The following is a 17,508-nucleotide window of genomic DNA, read 5'->3' as shown; positions in this document are numbered from 1 at the left end:
AAGCCGAGGAATATTTCCTTACAGTTTTTTCACAGCTACATTACACTTTAAAAATTTACATACTGCTAAAATCCATCCAGTAGCAGTAGCGTTGTGATTTAAATCATGGAGGACATTATTATTTAAGATTCAATCAATATGTCAAACTTGATACGAATACTCCAGACAGAGTTTTTCCTTGTCACTAGAAGCCATCACTCCTTCTTTGCAAGTCAGCCAATAAGTATCCAGCACTCCTTTGCCCTGAAATCATTAAAAAAGTAATTTAACCGCCGAGTGATTAACCGAATGCAGAGTGACTAGAGTGCTCCTTCTCAGATCTGAAGGTTGCTCATTCAATTATGTAGAGGATAAATGACAAATTCACTATTTGTCATTAGACTTGATCAATGATGTTTCCTAACAACATATGGATGTCCAAGGTATCAGTATAAACAACACATGCCCATTACATTCATCAAGTGTATCGACAATTGCAATGCATCATTATTCACTGGGACAACTCATGTGGATTATCAATATGAATTCCCTCTCCCCACCACTGATCATCCCCGCCCTCAGTAACCACTGCCTTCTCAACTACAGCCACAGCTGACAAAACAATGTGGGGGATTTAGTACAGGACACAGTCTATTGTGAAATTATGACATGTTAGAAACAGAAAATACAATTATAATGACTTACGAGGTGAAATACAGCTAGTTACGTATATAGATTTCTAGTACAAATAACATATGCTTTAAAAACATTAACATACTAAAAGGCACATCTCTTAGACTCTAGAATAAGTGACTTAAAGTTACCTTGGTTCTGTTTTCATCATTCAAGTATTGTTTAGAAACAAACAAAACGGTTTAAGTCAATGGTGGTACCACTTTAATATGATTGAATTTGTCTCATTATCTAACAACCTTTGTCTACAACAGTCCTCTGTGACATGCTAAATGTAAATTCCTGAAACTTACTTTTATGTCTACATATCCTCTATGCTCAGTTCGGAAGCCCCCAACATCATCCAATGCCTTCTTCATTTCTAAACTGATGTGAATTTTCAGAGCTGAAAAAAGGGGATTTATAAAAATTACTACTATTAAATTAAGTCTACCAGTTATAATCTAGTCCCAACCCACAGTTAAACTATTGTTGGATCCTGTTATCAAAAAAATATATTCATGAATGCCTAATGCGTAGAGAGATACATTGAAAATTAAATTGACTGAATCTCTTAGATTACACAATACTTAATCAACAACTTGTGAGCAACAGATTTGTACATTTTCTCATGTTTATCTAAATTTGTTTCATCACTGAAATACGAGAAAGGTAACAAATTACTTTTACGTGTGGCTCAATATAAAACTATTAATTTTTATTCTAAAAATGGCAACAACTTTTTAGCTTGGGAATGGAATGTCTATACTTATATCATATCAATTGTCAAAGGTTCTAGTTGAATAAAACAACTACTGCAGCCGGCCTCTACAGATGAGATGTTTACTTAAGCATCTAAAAGTCAATGGTTAAGCTCGAGAACACAAACCTTCCCCTGTGGATTCCATACGAGAAGCAGTGTTGACGGTGTCTCCGAAGAGACAATAGCGGGGCATCTTGCTGCCCACAATCCCCGCCACGACGGGCCCTGTGTGGATACCACTGCGGATCTGTAGATGCTCAGCGGGTCTGTGCGGCACAGGGAAGTGGAGGGAGCCAGCCAAAAGGTCTAGTGCCATAGTCGCAATCTCCGACACATGGCGTTTGCCTAAAGAAAAATACTTTACCACAAAGAAACGGAGTCGTCGAGGTGTGAGGGAAGCTGCTTATAGATGTATAAAGGGTTTAGGGTGAGCCGCTGATTTATAAAACCAACCTCTACAGTCTACACTCGATACTAATTTAAAATAAGCTATTATTTCAAATGCAGGCTGGCTTAAAAATATTGCAGTGTTGTGAACAAATTGAATGGTTTAAATTACCTGTCCGTCATAATCCTACTGTAGTTTATGGCGACTGATTTCGAGATGAAAATATCATCATCAGGCAGATTAGAAAAATGTTAATTCACTCAATTTGAAATCGTCGAAAACTAAAACTCGAACATAAAACTTAAAAATGAAAACACTTGAAAACATAAAGTTTAACAGGAAATGTTTGGGCTGTGAATTTTTACAATGGCTGTTTGTTCACTGACGACCTCAACTTGAATGAAATGAATTGTTCTAAGCTACTAGGGATCCCAGACGTCCTCTTTTTCCCGGACACGTCCTCTTTTTGGGTACAAAAAAAAAACGTCCGGGGGGATTTTTGGCTATACTTTGAAATGTCCGGGATTTTGACTTTGTGAGAAAATAAAAAAATATTTCTACAAGTATTAATATTAGCAATCAGCTTTTATAATAATTGGTCATCATAACATTAAACTAAGTTAAAATGCTACACTTTAATAATATCTTACGTATAAAAGTGTCATTTCCTCTTTCTTTAGGTCAAATTTCGTGTATAACGTACGCTAGAATCCATTGGAAATACTGTAGAACAAAACAGAACGGAAGGCGAAACTGAATAACTCTGCTCACTAGTAGCCAGTTTGCCAGGCCAGTAGCATACTAGCGACCGTCGGCCGTCGACCAGTGACTAGCTCTTCGTCTGCTTACTTGCTTACTTTACGTCACATGTTACATGCCTACTTAAAAAATAATTATCTTACTTTTTAATTTGTCCGTGTTGATCGTCCCTAGGGCCTACCCTAATGCCGAAAAGGAAATGTGTATTTTCAGAAAAGTTGAAAGAAAAGTTTACTTGTTTTAAGCGTGGTCGACATGAACTGTTGCTTGCTGGGCAGGTATAATGCAGTCGTGTTGGGTGCTAGTTCTTAAACACTTCTTAGATAAAATAAGTTCTCTGGTTCAAAATCATGGTCTGATTTTGGACAATTTCTGTTTAGCATGCACATTGGCACCAGGGTGTTTTTGTAAATCAAACATGCTTGAATGTGTTGTAATGTTGCGGTATTCCTTTGATATTAAAACCACAAGTCTCAATAAAAAAAAAATCATGACATTATACGAGTACAAGTTTATTTTTTTAAATTTCTTGACCTTTAAGAAATAAACTGGGAAGCTTGAACACATTAAACTAGGTCCTCAAAATAGCTTAAAAAGTACTAATTTTAGCACGTTATTTCCAAATTTTTCCCCCCAGGCCCCCCGGTGACCCCCCCCAAATATATGTCTAGGTACTACCCTTGGTGAGTAATTTTGTCCTCTTTTTTGATGGAGGGTCCCTGGGAACCCTATAAGCTACCCATCATGAGATTTTCATATCACAATCCGCTCGTCATAGATTACAGTAGGATCATACTGACGGTCAGGAAATATAAACTATTCAATTAACAAGTGATCCTGGGCCACTTAAGCATAATGTTATCAAGTTATCACTTCTTTTACTATAGCCTACTGGTACTAAAACATTTTTCAATGCACTCGTTGAATTCAAATCTTTATTCCTAGTATATAGATAAAAACACACTTTTAATCAAACAAAACCTACCATTTTTGACAGGTAGGCCAGAGGCGACCATGTAAGAGTCCCCTATGGTTTCAACTTTGTACACGTCGTAACACTCTATACGTTCATCAAACATGTTGTAGATTGAGTTGAGGAAGGTTACAACCTGTAGCATAAAATAACATTCATGGTTTATATAATTACAAAACAAAAGTACAGTGAGGACTGAGTTAACATTAATTCCTAATCATTGCTTTTTAGGTTTATCTCTGTTGATGAATAAGAGAAATTTTGTTTACCATGACGAGCACAGTAATGAGTAATTGTGATCGGATGAAATGATGCTCGTATTGTGCTAAAGAAACATGTTTTGGAGGTAAATCCCCATGAGTAATAAGATAATATAAACATCCAGGTAAATTGAGAAAAAATATCTCCATACATCGTCATCAAGCATACGATCCGTACCGAGTGTAATTAAAAATACCGGTACTGATAAAAGTAATAATAAAAATTATAAATTCCATGGGCTAATTGACACGTATTGGCACTTGACCATGTCATAGTCTACACTTATAATCTGAAATCTAATCGCTTGAATTTCTATATTCAATTTTATTTTTGTATTACAAAATAACTGGTTTTTGCAATTTATTGAATATTTACGCTTCAGTATAAAACAATATGCTATTACTAAAAAAAGAACTAAGACACAAATTCAAACATTACAACATTTTAATGGTAATTTTTTTATGAGTAAATTGGCGCTTGTTGCAATGTTATAGCTAAACCGGTTCTTGAGTTATAAGCAGTAAGCGGCACCCCTTGCCATATTCACCCCCTCCCCCCGGGTATGTGTGGACCACGCTGGAGGGCGACAACATGTATTTTCATTTTAACTATAGTGCCTATAACAACAATCAAAAATAAAATTGCGTCAGACTTCGAGTGATGCCAACAAGCTCATCTTGAAAATGAACGACCATTTGACATAAAACCTCATTAGGACAGGACGACGTCTGTCAGGCCAGCTAGTATGATATACATTGCCAAAGTTTACTATCAGTTGAATTTGCTTAAAATGTCGGTGTAAGCAACAGAAACAAAACATTTAATGGATTTGGACCGCTTTCCCTTAAAACTGTTTGACTTGACTTCATTACTAAAATGCCACTGGCATAAATACGAACAAAAAAATCAATAACAGACGGCAACACACTTTGCTGGTGGCTCAATTGCACTACTTTTATATTCATTCTAAAACTTGAAAAAACTTTAACATGAGATGGAAAGTGTCTAGATATGTTCATACTCATACATTAAACAGATCCAGAACTATCTTATTGTCAATATTCACTGTTATTTATAAGCTCAATAATGTTTTTGATGCACATATTATCCAATCATATTTTTCATCCGTGCAATTTACCTCCAATGGTGTACTTTCTGCTGCTATTTTTGTGAAGCCGACAATATCACTGAAGTAAATAGTTACAGAGGCATAGTACTCAGCTGGTACCTATAACAGAAGTTTAATGAAATTATACACAAGGTTTTGTCACAAAAGAATGCAACAAATTCAAGTTCAATGCTATTAAATAATGGAGTTAGCCTAATACATTAATAATTTATTTGGTAACCATTTCTTCTTTTCATATAACAGTACTGTAGCTTGTTCTATATAGATATTTCAAAGTTAGTCTCAGCCAATAGTATTAATTGGTATCATCACCGGGGATGGCGTTAAAGTGAATCTTTTTGACACGAGCTTTGCGGAGGTTGGAAATGAGCGAGGGTTGAAAAGACACTTTTTACCCGTGTGATGAACTATATTTTTATCATATTGCAACATTATTTAACAAACTAATTTGGAAAACAAAAATACTTTTTATGTAAAGATAACCTCTCTTCCAACTTTGTTTTCAATTTCGCCATAGACAAATATAATTAAATCATAAATCTTTATTGGTCATTAAATAACATATGTTACAATAGACCTCGTTAACAAAAAAGGGCCATAGATTCTAGATAGTATAACATTTTTTCTTTCAGAAAACACTACTACCTTTGACTATTAATACAACAACCTACTACTTACAGTGTTATTGGGAATTTATTGCAAATAAGACTCAATATGGTATTTTCACATGCTCAAAATAGTGTATGTACGGTACTGTAGAAGAATACGTTGAATTTGAATATAAATCATTGTTTTTTTTTTGCAGAGAATGGTTTAAAAATAAGTTTCCAGGTGAGATTCCATTACCTAATGTATCAAATATTGTGTATATTGTGTATATTCTAAATTGAATTAAATATAGACCAACAGGATTGCCGTGTAGTTATGGCGCGCATGCTACATAACTACACGGCACTCCTAGCGGTGGACGCCAGAACTTATGCTAACCACAGCACTTCTGTATTTCTTTCTATATTTAATTCTATTTGTCTATGATTTCGCCAATGCAAATAAGCAACTGTTTAGTAAGTAATAAAATTATATCGTCTATTACTATTGTGTACATTATGCTACCGATATGTCAAACTATTGACAAGAATGCAACAATAAGCTATGACCGATGTAATTAATCGATACATAATTTCGAGATATGCGCTTGCTTTCGATACAACGGCTGACTTTTACTTCTAGGTACTAAAAAGGCTTTTTACTCCTTAGGAAGTAAAACAGCTACTTAAGACCACATTAATCAGAGGTGTAGTGGGGCGGGAGCACCGTCTGTTTTTTTTTTCAAGAATCCTATATTTATAAATCTAAGTCAGTTTTTTTGAAAATGGTGAGCGTTCCTAATCTGTGAAATTCACAACTGCACCGCTGCCTTTAATCTATATATGCTGCAACACATGTTTCAGGAATAGCTGTTTTTGCTGCAGTATGAGGAAAAATAAAAATTACAATGTATTTACATGTAAGTGTATTATAGGATTTGCTCATATTAGATAGTCAATAAAATCAAAAGTTTTTGAAGGAAATTACATTCTTGCCTAGCTGTTGTTTAAAGATAAACTAATCAGTCATCAAACATGTTCACTAAAGAAGAGGTTCTACCTTAAAAATTGTAAATGCATTTAGTATTCCAATTCACAAACATTATAATATTTACCTGCTCATTCTGCTTCAGCTGCATGGCAACACTTGGAGGTAACATCTGGTAAAGAAGCATGTCGCTTTTTCTTTTCTCCTTTTTCAGTTCGCTTGCTTTTTCTTGTAGGTGACTCGCATACATCTGTGATAATCACCTCATTAACACTATTATTCTATACTGAATAACAAAATGTCCATAAATGTATGGTTGCATTATACCTGTTGTTGTGCTTGTGTAAAAAAAGATTTATGGTTCAAAACTTAATCCAACAGCTTGTGGCTTTTAATGATTCTGACTTATGAAACAGCTGACTAATTAGGTTATTATCAAATTTATTCAACTCTTATCCTTATCTGTAAAATAGGGTACAATATACTCAAAATTTAGATTGAAAAAATATCAATAGTCACCTGAATTGTTGCCACAGCTTTCCGAACAAGTATGATGATTATTGGAGAAATGAGAAGAACCAGACCAAGAAGGAATATCCCCATCAGCTCCTTACTCTTGGCATCAATCAATGTGTTATTCACATACTCCCTAAAAAGTATAGTATGGTATAGTTTTAAAATTTCACAATATGAGTTAATGAATGGTCCTGACAAAAGAAACAACAGGTTAAGTTAGGTTTAAAAATAGGTTTAACAACAGGCTTACTTAAACTGATCAAAATTAATGAAAATGCACAAATAAGCACATAAACAGATATAATTTTCTTTGCTCTTTCAGAAAACACTACTACTTACAGTGTTATTGGGAATTTATTGCAAATAAGACTCAATATGGTATTTTCACATGCTCAAAATAGTGTATGTACGGTACTGTAGAAGAATACGTTGAATTTGAATATAAATCATTGTTTTTTTTTGCAGAGAATGGTTTAAAAATAAGTTTCCAGGTGAGATTCCATTAGGTACCTAATGTATCAAATATTCATAGGCTTGCCAAAGATATAAAGAAAAGAAACCGGATCTGTAGAAAAAAATGTAGAATAACAATAATAGGTTATATGTATATGACATTATACAGGGTGATCAACTCAAGGAGGCCACCATTGGGATATCGGAAACGGTACCTAAGAATTAGAGACAACTTTAAATGGGGGACATTCCTTTATTTTTTGTGGCAGTTAAAAATATGATTTTGTCTTTTCAAAATTCAGCCGCCATTTTGGAAAATGGCGGCCAACTTTGTAATTTCTTATATAACACCCTATATTTTATCATGTTTTCGGATAGAACAGGCAATTTAAAAACTTTTTTATTCCTGACATTTTTTCGATAAACCCACTCCTTTAGGAGTTACAGCCTATGGAAAAAATGACTTCCGGTGTACATTTTACATCATGTAGCTCCTAAACGAGTAGGTTTATAGCGAAAATGCGAAGAGTAAATAAGTCTAAGAAGTCCGATATTGCATCCACATTCCATAAATACCATAAAATACACAGTTTTCTGCTTTTCAAGTTTGCCGCCATTTTGGAAAATGGCCGCCATTTTGTACATAATAGAATTAATAGTTTTAACGAGTTTTATCGTCTTTTTGGAATGTGGATGCAATTTTAAGAATTATTTGACTTATTTACTTTTTGCATTTTCGCTATAAACCTACTCGTTTAGGAGCTACATGATGTAAAATGTACACCGGAAGTCATTTTTCCATAGGCTGTAACTCCTAAACGAGTGGGTTTATCGAAAAATTGTCAAGAATAAAAAAGTTTTAAAATTGCCTGTTCTATCCGAAAACAAGATAAAATATAGGGTGTTCTATAAGAAATTTTAAAGTTGGCCGCCATTTTCCAAAATGGCGGCTGAATTTTGAAAAGACAAAATCATATTTTTAACTGCCACAAAAAATAAAGGAATGTCCCCCATTTAAAGTTGTCTCTAATTCTTACCGTTTCCGATATCCCAATGGTGGCCTCCTTGAGTTGATCACCCTGTATAAATGTCCAGAATGTCCGATCCCGGACCATTGGATGCCAGATTACTGTATAACTTATGAACTACCAAGCCAGATTACTGTATAACTTATGAACTACCATGCCAGATTAAGCTACTGTATAGTCAATCATGTCTGCAATATGTTTGGCTCATTGGTTTACTACGCTACCACTTAGTTTTTGGGCCCCGTTAGCGGTAATAATGAGGTTCTATCATCAATAAAGTTGGAAACATTTGAAATATATTTGATTGATACAAAGTTTTTATCAATTCTCTGGCGTTTCATGGTTGTGGAATCATTTGTCCTTACCTAATATCCTGTCGGATGTGTCCTTGCAGTTTCCGCAGCTCAGTAGCATAGTTGGCCATCAGATCAAAATAATCCTTTGCTTGTTCCACATTTGGCTTCATTGGTTCATTTCCTAGAATCTCTTGTCTCCTGGAACAATATGTCTTTGAAATATGTGCAATGCTTGTATTGGTATTACCCCTTCCCCTTTTTTAGATTCGTCTAAATTCAAAACTGAGTAAAAGATTTTATTTGACTCTACACTTGAGAAGTAGGTGTTTTTATGTTAGAAGCATAAAGTGAAAGCCTTTGCGTTCTTTGCGAGGGATTTCATGCAAGCTGTTTTTTCGACCTTGTATGTATACATACATTAAATGATTTTTTACAAATGAATCAAGAATAACGAAGTAAAAAACACTATGGTTTTGGTATATCATGCTTTTGATTTTGATTAAGATTTTGTTATGGGCTATTCCAAGTTCAAGAACTTGAAATTTAAATTAATTTCAATTCAAATTAATTCTTTTGTTCCCAATGTTCTTGCTCAAGAACACAGTAAGCAAAAAAAAAAAAAAAAAAATCATTTAAAGATTTTGTCCTAAAAACTGATTTTAAGGCTACATATTAAATAACACATTTCTATTGTCCATACCCTTCTCTCTGCTTTTGATTCTACAATTTTGTTAAAAAGGAGAAGCTCTTTTGACAGTTATCACATTCAGTTTTCCTTTATTTAAATTATTCGTGAACACAGCCATTCAATTAACACATATAATAATCCAAATTCTGAACTGATTTCCAAACTAAACTCGATTTTAATATTTTGGCATAGTTTATTCCATTAAATAACCAGCATTCAGTAATCAACATCTTATCAATACCTGGAGTCGATATCCTTCATCATGGTTCTGTTCAGATTGAAGTAGACATGTCGCAGTTGAGGTACGTAGTGGAATGTTGCGTTGAGAACATCTTGTCCAATGAAGGAGTGTTTTACAAATTTGATGTAGCTTTTTCCGTGTAAGTTTCCTGCACCAAAGTAGTTAATGCCGTAGACCATTGAGATGCCAAAGTTTTCTATACTTCTCAAAAGGTTCTTGAATGCAATCAGTAACCTGTAAAATGTCAATGGATATTAAATTAAATAATAGTTAGCTTACTTCCTTAAATATGAAGGGGGGTCACAAATGAAACAGGTAAGGAAGGGTCAGAGCTCCCTGTTGGTTTTAGTCCGGAGTCCTCAAATTCTTTAAATCTATATTGACTTAGATGTGTTCACGCTTCTCTGGTTAGCTTCAAGTTTGGCAGGGAATGCCCCTTATGAAATATCTTGCAAAGCTTTGTCAGAAAACAAAAACAAGATACTACATAACCTCTTTTATTAGCATTGGTACCTAAGTGAAAATGTCATCAGTTTTTATCTGAAATGGGTCTAACTGTCCAATATTAATTAAAGATTTTCAAGACTTTTTACATTTGAATTTAATTCTTAATTCTTACACAAGAGTGTGTTTCATTGCAATTTATTCACTCCGGCACTTTAACTAATTCACTCATCTTTGACATGCACCCTGGTGTGTTAATGACAAATTTAATCAATTAATAAAAACACTATCAGTAAGGAAAAAAGCTAAACTGAAGGGTAAAAATAAATGTACAAATTAGTGGAAAAGCCATTACCAATCAATCCTCATGATGTGCATCAAAGTTGACCAACAATTACAACAGCATATAAGCTTGATTAATTATTTATCTATTTCTTAAATTCATGGTCTTTACTCTTAGCCACTTTGTCATTGAACTTGCAGAGTGATTTCTCCATGGTGCAAGGTCCAATTCACTTTTAAACGTTTTTCTAATGAAGGTACAAATACATATAGCTAGACAACTTTACACACTTTGGACCTTTCAAACTTTTATATTTTTCCATTAACGCACACAATTTAAATGCACATTCAAAACACTAGAATACTTACCTCCAGACACCACTGTTGTCAGTTTCCTTGATCTGAGCTGTGAGGTGACTCAACAGTGCTGCATTGACAGTGTTGTACCATCTCAGTACGTCCTTCATCTGACTTTCTTCTGGACTGATTTTCTCTCTGGAAAGTGGGAAAACACTAAAGTTATCTTTAATCTTTAACTATTGATATAGCAATACTTGTAGTACTCAAATGATAATCTCCCTGATACTTAGAGCTAGTGCTATGTATGCTATCATACATTTTTTTCTGAATTACACTAATTATTCATCAACTGAGAAAGCATGTGAGCATTGACTAATGTTTACTACCAGACTAATAATATATGTGTCTCCAAAAAGTTCAGAAGATATTATACTCCAACGTTATATCAATAACCAAACCATGTATTACTAAAACAGACTAGAGAAATTATAAATAATGCATTTATCTCATCCATTTATTTTAACTGCACACCTGCTACCAATAACCTCACTAACGATTCCTTCGACTGCAACCACTAATGTAGGGTATTGTAGTACTAAAGTTACAATTAAAGATTTAACTTATTCCTTAACTTCGGGTCGGATCCATAACTTTGATGACTACTTAACAAAAATGATTTGGTGAAAAAGACTAGGATAATCCGTTTCACACAATTACAAAAACGGTTTCTTATAAAAAGAAAGAGAAGGGAAAGTTTTAACAAAACTACAAGAATAATTTTCAAAGTCAGAACTTAAAATGTACCTAAATTTACAAAGTTAAAGAGTCGGTTGACCTGAAGCTCTTGATCTCCTCCTGGCATTTCTCCTTGGTCATGGGCTGTAGTCCTGTGTCTTCTAGGCTGACTGGAGGCCAAGCTGTCATGTCAGTCAATGCTTGGTCTGTAGCTCTAAACCTCTGAGTCAAGTTGGACCTTATATGACATCACATCAACTTTATTGAAGAGAAAAATTAAACATTTATATTACCGGTACCATTATAAAGAATGAAAATGGATTGTCTAAGTCTAAACAATGTTTTGCAGTACATGTTTGGCTATTCTGTATTGTATTTTGATAGCAACTATTATACAGTTGAGCAGCCAATGAGTTTGCTATTTATACAACTAGATATTCCATTCCTAAGTTAAAGTTGTCACCAGTCTTCTTATCAAAATCGTAGTTGATGTGAGCCCCCCATCGACAAATTGTGCTGATATAAATTGCTGGTTTCTGTTGAATACGCAAACTTTTTTACCAAGTCAAACTGGGCCGATATTTTGTGAGCTGTAACAACTTTTTATGACCCACCACAACCAAGTCAGCAACCAAAAATAAGATAGAATATAGGGCTTTTGAAAAATTCCGTGACTGGGTCACAGAACTGCTAATTTTTAATTTAAAAAATAGCAAAAGCTGGTCCAGGTAAATCGGGTGTCTACTTCAGTATCCTTGGCAATGGTACCTTTTAAAAATTTAGACTAATAATTTGGCAAATCACAAAATTTAAAACCTATTTGAAACAGTAGTCTACTTAAAGCAACAAGAGGTTAAAGTCAACTAATTCTTGAAAATAAAAATGTTTTCTTTTCTTTGGTCTTTTAATATGTGGAAGACAGCTGAACACAAATAGATATTTTTAGAAATAGTACAATAGGCATATTAGGATTATAAGTGACAGTTAGCGGAAAGTTTAGGTACAGTCCTAATCATTACTTTTCTTTATGTTTTTTGGGTCGCTGAACACGAATATGAGGTTTGCTGACAGATATTTTGCCCGGAACATTGGTTATTTTGTGAAAAACCTTAAAATTTGGGCACTTTTTTTGGTTTTTTAGGCAAATCTCGATAAGTATGGGTTTTTGATAAAATCCTGCTTTGTAAAATTAAAGATGACAAAATTTACTACAAGTTTCGTATATAATGTTTGTTTCTACGATGAACCGTTTCGCCACTAGAGCACACTAAAAAAAGCCAGAAGTACAAAAAATTAAAAACATTGCTAAATGCTGCCGTTTTACATTACGTTTCCATGGAAACAACCCATGTTACGATAATTTTAACTATTTATTCATGATAACAAACTGAAACACACTTAAAAATACCCCCGCCGCAGCAAACCTGCAGACTAAGCGAACTTCCATTTCCCTGATTGGATTTACACTAAAATGTCTCCTTAGAAATATCACATTTATTACTGATTTAAATAAAACTTTAACAAGTACTTAGGTTTGCAGCAACAGGGAGGGTAAAAAGAGGTTTTTTGTCAAATGTAATAATTTAGTATGAAATGAATGCATTTTCCAAATTTGATCAATACATGTCCATAAACAAGCAAACTAAAACAGTTTACTTAGTCTCCATAAGAATAACATGGGCATTTTAAATTTACAGATTTTTGGAATTTTCTCCGTAAGAAGGACAAGAAGTGTTTTAGTTCTTCATCAGAATCCTTAGCGATGCTGATACGTTGAAACAATGTGCTGGGATTTACGGGTAAGAATTCTCTACTTTCATCGCGTTATTTACTATGGCAAGTGGCTGGACACGGTCTGCTCGTCTGAACTTGACGTTACCAAAGTTAAAAGTTATCTACAACTCTTTTAATGTATTTCATCCTTTTTTCTCAACCACTATAGCAGTCAACCCTGTGGCCAGCAACATCCCTGTGCTGAGAAAATAAATGGGGGTTTTGTGGGAACGGGAAATGTTCCAGCAGTCAGTCAGTCATACATCTTGGCATAGATTTATCAAGTGTGTTTCAGTTCATTATCATGAATAAATAGTTCAAATTATCGTAACATGGGTTGTTTCCATGGAAACCCAATGTAAAACCTTTGTAAAACGGTTATTGTTTATTTTCATTTTTGGTTTTGCCCAGCATGATCGGATTATGGGAACAGGGATTTATAGGGGGTTTTATGAGGTAAAAATTGGTTTTTCCTATTTTTGACCATATGAACTTAAAATTTAGCGATTTATTTCTATGCCATTTTGTAGAGCTTAAAAAAAATAGTTTAGTATATTAAAGCGTTGTTATGCTCCTAATGGTTACAGAGAAAATTCCAAAAATCTGTAAATTTAAAATGCCCATGTTATTCTTATGGAGACTAAGTAAACTGTTGTAGTTTGCTTGTTTATGAACATATTTTGATCAACTTTGGAAAATGCATTCATATTATACTAAATTATTACGTTTGACAAAAATCACCTTTTTACCCTCCCTGTTGCAGCAAACCTAAGTACTCGTTAAAGTTTTATTTAAATCAGTAATAAATGTGATATTTCTAAGGAGACATTTTAGTGTAAATCCAATCAGGGAAATGGAAATTCGCTTAGTCTGCAGGTTTGCTGTGGCGGGGGTATTTTTAAGTGTGTTTCAGTTTTTTATCATGAATAAATAGTTAAAATTATCGTAACATGGGTTGTTTTCATGGAAACGTAATGTAAAACGGCAGCATTTAGCAATGTTTTTAATTTTTTGTACTTCTGGCTTTTTTTAGTGTGCTCTAGTGGCGAAACGGTTCATCGTAGAAACAAACATTATATACGAAACTTGTAGTAAATTTTGTCATCTTTAATTTTACAAAGCAGGATTTTATCAAAAACCCATACTTATCGAGATTTGCCTGAAAAACCAAAAAAAGTGCCTAAATTTTAAGGTTTTTCACAAAATAACCAATGTTCCGGGCAAAATATCTGTCAGCAAACCTCATATTCGTGTTCAGCGACCCAAAAAACATAAAGAAAAGTGGTGATTAGGACTGTACCTAAACTTTCTCCTAACTTTCCTAATGCCTAGACTAAATATTATTTCATCACCTGAGAGTGCTTCCGTTGGTGAATATGAAGAATGCTACTTCAGATCTTTCTACCTGTAGACTCGTCACGACTTTGCCTAGCTCTGTAGCTATTGTCACCTGTAAACCATAGTTTGGTCAGTCATAATAATAATATTTTGTCATACTACTGCAAAAATTGCAGTTTTTATTATATGCGTTGCGGGTCTAAAGTAGCTCTTTTTTATTCCCTATGGAGTAAAAGGCTTTTTTAGCACCTAGAGAGCAAAATTCAGCTGTTGTAAACTCAGTTGTTGCAAACTTTGATTGTAAAAAATCCGCATGTATTAAAATAAAAAATCTATCGATTTCATCGTTTGTAGCGTATGAACATATTGCCTTCTTGTCATTAGTTCAACATATAAAATAATGTACACTACTGTAACACAGTAGTAAATAGACAAAATAATTGATTCACTTACTACATAGCTGTTTGTATTTGCAAAATTAAAAATAAGCTGGAAGTTTAGTTAAATTAAAAGTGTTTTCGTTTTTCTAGCTCAGTTTGCAAACAATGTTGCAATATAATGAAAAATATAGTTAATTGCACAGGCAACTAGGGCAAGAAGTGTCTTTTTAGCCCTCACTCATTTACCGAATTGAGTTCTCGGGTGGAAAAGAGTCACTTTATGCTCAAGTGATGAAGTACTATTTTTAGCTAAAAGGCATTGATTTTATAAATAAATTGTCTCCCCTTAAACACATCAACTGCCTATCAACTTGAAAGTGATGCTCCATCAGAAGTTAGAACTGTGTAATAATTGTGTTTTGGGTTAGTGCTGGTGGGTGAGGGGAGGAGTGGTATAAACGGAAGCGCCCCAGTGTGACTATGTGTTTATGTGTCAGAGTTTGACAGCTGGTAATAGGGTGGACATTGGTTGGGTGGTGTAGAGGGTGGCTTGACCACAACATTGCATCCAACTAAATGATTGTACGATGAAATACTTGCCTACATTATGTAGTGGCTAAAGCCGAACTAAATACAATAGTTGTAAATTAGGTATTGTAGTTTACATTTCATGTTAACGTTTTCAAGGCAAATTTATAGAAATAAGCGTTAGTATAAAAAAATATATAGGGCCTACCTTATCAATACATAGATAGGTAACCAACAGGTTATAAAGGATCAACCGTTCAGTCCTGTAAAATATTAACTACATTAATTTGTTACGGTTCGAAATTTAAACTTTTTTGACCATTGGGCTTTTTTATAAATTGATCATAAGGAAACATTTAATAATTGGTCAGTAATAAAACTGCACAGATCTTTCATTTCCTTACATTGCATTCTGAAGCTTGTGTCCCTGACCTTAGCACTTAGCAGGGTGTTTACAGGGTGTTTTTAACGCGCAACCCAAATTAAAAGTGCTGTGAGACACATTTTAATGACAAAACAACCTTATATTTTTGGGGTTCCCTGTTTTCATTACTTTATTGTCGATCAGCTTATATGCGTTGTTGCATAGTTATCTATGATGTTTAGTGTTATTGATTGGGAATTTATTGCAAATAAGACACAACATGGCGTTTTTCCCATCTCCAAGAGTTAAAAAGTACTATACAAGTATCATATAAGTTCAATACGATGAAAGTAAATGATTGGGTTTATACCAAGATATGTTTGAAATAAAGTTTCCAGTTGTGTACCCAGTAGGCCTATACCATAGATAAAACATACTCCGCCAGTACCTAATAAATCACAATTATTGATATACAGGGTGAATAAAAAGTCAAGACCCCCCCCTAATATTTTTCCAAGTAAATATACAGATACATCCTTTTGGTGGTCGAGCAATCTTAGCAGGAAGTTTCATTTTATCATTTTGCAATTTTTGAGTGTCCCCCCAAAAGGGGGGATTTGGGGGGCAACTAAAATATTTTAAACTTAAACCCCCTTCAAGTGACACCTCATTTTGAAGTGTTTACAAAGACTTAAAGAATGGTGAAAACTAGAGGTCGCTATCTCATCTCTATCCAAAATGGTAGCCTGTCAAATGTTGTGGAAAATCTATGGTAAAATTGTTAATATTGGCTGCCATTTTGGATAGAGAAGAGATAGCGAGCTCTGGTTTTCACCATTCTTTAAGTTTTTGTAAACACTTCAAAATGATGTGTCACTTGAAGGGGGTTTACATTTAAAATTTTTTAGTGTCCCCCCAAAAGGATTCGGGGGACAACTAAAAATGTTTCAATAGTAACTTCCTGCAAAGATTGCTCGACCACCAAAAGGATATCTCTGTATATTTACTTGGAAAAATATTAGAGGGGGGGGGGTGTTTTTATTCACCCTGTATAAAAATTTAAGGAAACCGAATCCGAATTCAAGGAAAACTTAAATCTTTAGATTTAATTGAAAATCAAATCATGCAAATAGAACTTCACCTAGTCCGCAGTTTTGCTGCGACGGAAGTATTTTGGTTTACCACGAATTCGGTTTCCTTAAAGTTGTACAAGTCAATAATAGTACAATTTTAAGGAAAATGAATCAGCAGTAAAATAAATGACAAACTGTTGGAAAGAAAGCTAAAACTACAACCGATTAAAACAATCGATTAATCGATACATACTTTCGGTAAATCGGTTACAACCAAAGTTTACAAATAATTTTCAAAAGCTGATTCTTACTCCTTAAGAAGTAAAATGAGCTTTTATACCTTTAGACATTATACCCGAAACGGTCCTTTTTGCCGCTGTATGATGAAATAGTATATTACGTTACTAGTCCTGAAAATAAGTGTTTACCGGATGAGTATGGTCGTTCCCCTGCGAGACGAAGTCGAGTACGGGATTACCATACGAGTCCGGTGCACACATTTTGGACGAGTTACGTACGATAGTTTACGCCATACTAATAAATCTGTACAAATCCTTATATATTTCCACC

General features: G+C 34.1%; 1 protein-coding gene across 1 annotated transcript in view; it reads right to left on the bottom strand.

Moving 5' to 3' along the window:
* Window positions 1-127: 127 nt before the first annotated feature.
* LOC129003685 (uncharacterized) overlaps window positions 128-17,508 on the bottom strand; it is a 49,156-nt gene continuing 31,775 nt past the window's right edge. The window contains exons 4-15 of the mRNA XM_054431984.1: window positions 14,608-14,705; window positions 11,583-11,720; window positions 10,817-10,942; window positions 9,722-9,955; window positions 8,862-8,990; window positions 7,019-7,148; window positions 6,627-6,749; window positions 4,934-5,023; window positions 3,547-3,670; window positions 1,541-1,759; window positions 966-1,057; window positions 128-243 (exon numbers count right to left, since the gene is read on the bottom strand). Coding sequence (XP_054287959.1) covers window positions 142-243; window positions 966-1,057; window positions 1,541-1,759; window positions 3,547-3,670; window positions 4,934-5,023; window positions 6,627-6,749; window positions 7,019-7,148; window positions 8,862-8,990; window positions 9,722-9,955; window positions 10,817-10,942; window positions 11,583-11,720; window positions 14,608-14,705 — 1,605 coding nt within the window. The 3' untranslated portion in view covers window positions 128-141. The remainder of the gene's footprint in view (window positions 244-965; window positions 1,058-1,540; window positions 1,760-3,546; window positions 3,671-4,933; window positions 5,024-6,626; window positions 6,750-7,018; window positions 7,149-8,861; window positions 8,991-9,721; window positions 9,956-10,816; window positions 10,943-11,582; window positions 11,721-14,607; window positions 14,706-17,508) is intronic.

Source organism: Macrosteles quadrilineatus, unplaced genomic scaffold (genome assembly GCF_028750875.1).
Source record: "Macrosteles quadrilineatus isolate MER2022 unplaced genomic scaffold, UCM_ALF_1.0 Scaffold_9__3_contigs__length_116548681, whole genome shotgun sequence".
Taxonomy (NCBI): domain Eukaryota; kingdom Metazoa; phylum Arthropoda; class Insecta; order Hemiptera; family Cicadellidae; genus Macrosteles; species Macrosteles quadrilineatus.
Note: the sequence above shows the minus strand (reverse complement) of the source record. Positions and strands in the feature narration are given on the sequence as shown.